Here is a 5,720-nt window from a genome sequence, read left to right on the forward strand (position 1 = left end):
TGTATCTTTATACAAAACACATTTCACACAGAATTATATTATTTGAAATATTAAGCGAAGAAAATAAATGCATAATTAAAGATTAAATGTGTGTTTCTTTTCTACTTTGAATCTGTGTCTCTTCATTTTAAGGTATAGCTAGAATTCTGCTTATGATTCATTATCTTAACAAAAAAAATTAAAATCCCGCATTTCGCTAATTAGTTGCCCAACCTTGGCAAATGAAAAGAGTTGGAATGAAGTCTTGTAAATGAAATTTTGAGAAGGAATAAGTTTTTACTCAATGGAGAAAAGGAATGGCTCTTGTCAACAATGATACAAACATCATGCCATACATGATAGTGACCACCGAAAACCTATGAGCCATAACCGTGGCCTTGTTAACTGGTGCAGATAGAGATGGAGATCCTGTGTCAGGATGCCAAACAAAGGAATTAAGCATGTTATTTGAAGATCTAGTGCATAAATCCATAAATCCTATGGCTAAGATTAAAACATTTGCAGAAAATGCAATCGAACAAATCATCAACAATAACAATTCATTAAAGTCAATGAATGTAATATTATTCACCTAAAGAATTAGCTTTATTTTCCATTTCGTAAATTTTGTTTATGAAAGTGCATTGGTACATCACATGGGAAATTGTGTAGTCACCAATTTGGTTGAGAAATAATCAATTCCATTACGTATTGTGTTCTCTAATAATTTGATGAACATTTCAAAAGCCATACTGAATGCCAAAACATGGCTAATGAGGTTGATTTCCATATTAACACATTGAAGAAAGTCAATATCCCATCAAAGACACAATAATTTGATGTTAACTAATAGCTTGATAATAAGATGGAAACAACTTCAATATGATTTTATGTACAAGATAATATGTAAGGTAAACATTGAAAATCTTGAATATAATACAATGTGTTACTTTACCCTATTTACTTTTTCATTATAGCTAGCTTTGGTGGACAAAGTGGTGTAGAAAATACAAGCATGTGCACATGTAATGAACTCGTTGTACAAATTGCAAAATCTCGATAAACAAATGGTTTTGTATTTCATGACTTAGTGAAATATATAAGGAAGCGCAATCTAATTGTTTAAATATTGAGCTAAAGTTGGTACTATTTCAATTGAAGATCTTTAAAACCATTAATGCTATAAGTCATATAAGATTGCTCTATAACAAATCCATCTTAAGAACAAGTGTAAATATTAATCAAAGGGAGCAATAGAATGGTGTGAAAACTATGGGGATGATGATTTTTTGGAAAAAAAAGAAGAAAACTCTGGGGATGATGAGTCATAGAGATGTCATTGTGGGCACTAATTGTGATGTATCAAAATGAAATATTAGGATTAATTAGCTAAAAACGACCTATGTTAGCATGCATGTAAATCATTAACATTGCTCCTACACTTAATCATAACTTAAACTATTTGAACATTTTATATTAGGTTATATGTGGAATGCATTAAAAATACTTTATTTAAACGCACAAAATATATCATATGATACCAACGTGAAAACGATAGAAGTTGTACATGTCTACTTTTTATTATACTCATCTATGAAAACGATAGAGATTGGTGCTAATTAAATTAATTATATGCCATGGATATGTTAATTATCATTGTGATTAGTACTAGTAATAGCAACATTGGCCTTGCCACCCATGTCTAACCATAATGTTGATTATATACAATTGGTACTCCTTGCAATGCTAGTTATTATATATAATATTGTTAATCACAATGTTCTAGTGATTGTTGGTAGACCAAATAATGGCTAATGGCTATAGTTTATAATTAGCATTATTCGCGATCTATTATGATCTTCTATAAGCAAACATATCATTGTGATAAGCAAGAAAAGAGGGATGGGTATATCATGTGTTTTATTTAGATTTAAGATGACATTAGAAAGAAAGAGTGATTGGGGGAGCATACCAGTTGGGACGTTATTTGAGGGAGAGGGGGCAGTGATGGAACAAAGGATGTTGAGCTCATTGGCTCGACTTAGGTTGACATTTGGAATCTCGAGGGATAAATTGCGAAGTGTAGAAAGGCATTCGGGATAGGCATTCACATATGCTGCGAGTGGCTTGCAACACTCGGGCCCTACCACCGAATCATTACCTATTTTCACATATGGGAAACATGTGTACAAGCTTGAGCTTTCTCCAATGCAAGAAGATGAGGTTCCTTGTGCCTCCACGCTCATCACTAACACAACAATAGATATAATCATCAATTGCACTAATACAATTGCTAACCCCATTGCTTCTTTCTTTGTGTGTGTGTGTGTGTGTGTCTCCCTCCCTTCCCTTTCTACTCAAGTTCACAAAAAGCACTCTTCTTCACTCCGCTCCCCCTTTTCACTTTTCTGTTCCTCACCACACATTTTTTAAAGACTAGTTCAATCTTCTTTACAAACCCTCTCCCTATGAAAAAACATTCAAACCCTATATATATTTTGATTGCCCTCTCTCTCTCTCTCTCTCTCTCTCTCTCTCTCTCTCATGCACAAGGGTAGACACCCAACATGCTTAAGTCTACATACTACTAACGAATGCTCGGCCCGACATGGGAACAAAATAAGACACACACTCCACAAGTAGATAAAAGACATCGACGGGATCATCAAAAGTTTGGTGGAAACTTCTTGGGTATAATTGCATAACAGGATGGCTCAACCTTGTCCAATACAGGTTTTTTGTGTTCTTTTTTCTAAGGATCCTCTCTCAAAGAAAAACTATAGTAAGGATGAAGTGTGAAGAATCATATATTCAATTTCTTTATTTAACAAAAACAATTGCCTTTGAACAATTTTTATTACAATGAGTCATTCCAACATTAAAGGATTGGTAAGTTTTTTACAATATTAATGAAAAATATGTTTGTCAAAACATCCCTCTATACAAGAGTATTTCCAACACATGCTCTTTCTCTCTCTCTCTCTCTCTCTCTCTCTCTCTCTCTCTCTCTCTTGCTCTCTCTCTCTCTGTCCTCTACCGAAGAACTTAACATGTCCCAAGAAAAGAAAAAGAAAAGTTTCTTTTAGAATTCCAAAGAACAGTTTCACTTAGAACACCGTATACTTGGATCAATCATTAACGTCTTCTCTTCAATCGATAAAGCCAAGTTCACATTTAATGGATACTTGTCTAATCACATGTGTCTTGTTTTCAAAGCACCAATTCACATCAAGCAAAAAAAAAGAGATAAGTCTTTCTTTACGTATTGCATCTTGGGCACATGGACGACAATTTATCCGCTACTTTATTTAATGATTTATCTAGAGAGAGAAGAGAGAGTTCAAGAAGAAAAAGAGACTTGGAGAAAATGTGTCATTTCTTGTTCAATGTATCTAGAATGCAATGAAGATGAATCATAATTTCAACTCAAAAAAGGTAAAGGAAAGTATTGTGTGTGCCAGTTGTGTAACTCTACTAAGAGGACACATTCATCCCAACTATGAACTCTCAAGTTTGCCCTACACAAATTCAATAAATGAGCCTCACCCACCGTCATTAAAGAAAGACATGTTATTGTACTTGTCCAATCTATTATCCGATCATTTAGACACTTTATTTATAGTTCAACCAATATTTGACCTTGAAATAAACTAAACTTTCTTCTTCTTTGTGCTAATTTGCGAGAAGGGTGTTAAAGATGTGAGCAGAACCATAAGGGTCCTAAACTAGGTAAGTTAGGATTTGTTGTTGTTGACTTCGTAGTGTTTCCATGACCGAAGTATATGCACAATCACATATCCGTGTATACTTGACAATTTCCCCTCTCGGTATATCTTTATATGCATATGTTTTATAAACTCTTGTTTTTATGAGTGAGTGCTTAAATAATTTTAATCAAGTGTATCTAAAAATGTGTGTACCCAAGAAGGTGCAAAAGTGTGTATATGCATATGGTTGTTTTTGTGGTTGTGTGTTTGCATATCAATGTGTGAGAATTAATGTCTTTGGTTGTAAATTTGTATGAGTAAATATGTGCATGTTTATAGGTGTTCACGTGTGTAACTTTCTGTGAGCATGTATTGATGAATGTGGAATCATAATTGTGTTTCTATGGATGTGAATGCGAAAGTTTGATTATGTTTGTATGAAAGTTTGGATTTTCAAATGTGCTAATGTGAATGTTTTTGTTTATGATACGAGAGTATGGAGACATGTGTGAGAATGTGCTTATGGGTGTCTAGATATGTGAAATGCATCATTATGATCCTAATTGTGCAGATGATCTTTTAGTGGTCTTCTAATGGATATAGTTGATGATGTATGGCAGCCAAAATACCCTACCCCCTTGCCCTTTTGGGAACAATTAAGGATTTTGTAGAAATTTAGGAACAAACACACACACATAAAGATAGAGATATGCTTGAGATAATATCTGCTAGAAAACCCCAAAGTTTTTCTTTTCCAAAACAAAATATCCTTTCATTAGTTTAAAAAAAAGGTCATAATAGCTACAACATACGATATATTTTTTCCCAACCCCTCTTGTGTAAGACAATGGCTAAGGAAACAAGTCAATGTACTCCAAAGTAGAGGAAAACATCAACTAATTTGTAAGCTATTCCATAGACACATTCCAAGCTATTCCATAGACAACAACAAAAGTAGTTGCATCCGGAGACAAGCCCTCACAACTCATAGATATGAACCATTTCAATGCTTCTTCAACATGCTCATGTTCAACATAATTTGCCATCAACACATTCCAAGCAATTCCATAGACAGAAACAAAAGTTGCAGCATCCAGAGATAAGCCCTCGTAGGTCATAAATTGGAACCATTACAATGCTTTTTCAACATGCTATATCCACCAATGCAATTCCAATCAATCTAGTACCTTTATCCAAAAAATCGAATGCTACCACAAGCTTTCAAGGTAAAGAACATTATATTCCATGCCTCTACATCTCGGTTTTGAAGGTGATCAAATACATTTTGTACTTCTTCAAGACAACCACATTTCACATACATGTTTGTAAACACAAAAAGAATGCTTCCTCTTTCCACATCAACCATCTTGGCGGTTACCACCAAATTCCTGCACATACAACAACAAAATAAGTCAAGTTTCCTCCTCTCCTCTTGAGACTATGCTTCGGCCCCCGCACCATCATTATTCATCCTTATCCAAAACATAAATTTTGCTTCATTAAGTCCACATCAACCATCTCGCTGATTATCGCCAAAATCTTGTACATACAATAGCAACACAAGACTAGTTTCTTCATAAGCATATGCTTCAGCCCCACACCATCATCACTGATCCTTATCAAAAACATAAAATCTGCTTCGTTAAGTCCACATTAACCATATTGCCAATTACCATTAAAATCTTGCACATACAACATAAAATGAGTGTAGTTTCCTCATCTCCTCATGAGAATATGCTTTCACCAACACACCATCATCACTCATCCTTATCCAAGACATAAATATTGCTTCATTAAGTCCACATCAACCATCTCGCCGATTACCGCCAAGATCCTATACATACAACAAAAAAATGAGTCTAGTCTCCTCATGAGAATATGCTTCAGCCCCCACACCATCATCACTCATCCTTATCCAAAACATAAAATCTGCATAAAATCTACTTCATTAAGTCCACATCAACCATCTCATTGTCGACCATTTACCACTAAAATCCTGTACATACACAAACACAATGAAAAACAAAATGACAC

General features: G+C 34.4%; 1 protein-coding gene across 1 annotated transcript; it reads right to left on the reverse strand.

Annotated features, from left to right (window-relative positions):
- Positions 1-231: 231 nt before the first annotated feature.
- LOC147848638 (non-specific lipid transfer protein GPI-anchored 12-like) lies at positions 232-2,485 on the reverse strand. Its single transcript, XM_087338273.1, has 2 exons — positions 1,952-2,485; positions 232-408 (listed from the first exon to the last, which is right to left on the reverse strand). The coding sequence occupies exons 1-2, from the start codon at positions 2,280-2,282 to the stop codon at positions 281-283; spliced, it is 459 nt and encodes a 152-aa protein (XP_087194399.1). The 5' UTR covers positions 2,283-2,485; the 3' UTR covers positions 232-280.
- Between the last annotated feature and the right edge of the window lie 3,235 nt (positions 2,486-5,720).

The sequence above is a fragment of the Azolla caroliniana genome, unplaced genomic scaffold, assembly GCF_043228905.1.
Source record: "Azolla caroliniana isolate FFs.n. ecotype wild unplaced genomic scaffold, voAzoCaro1.0.p SCAF_283, whole genome shotgun sequence".
In the NCBI taxonomy this organism is placed as follows: Eukaryota; Viridiplantae; Streptophyta; class Polypodiopsida; order Salviniales; family Salviniaceae; genus Azolla; species Azolla caroliniana.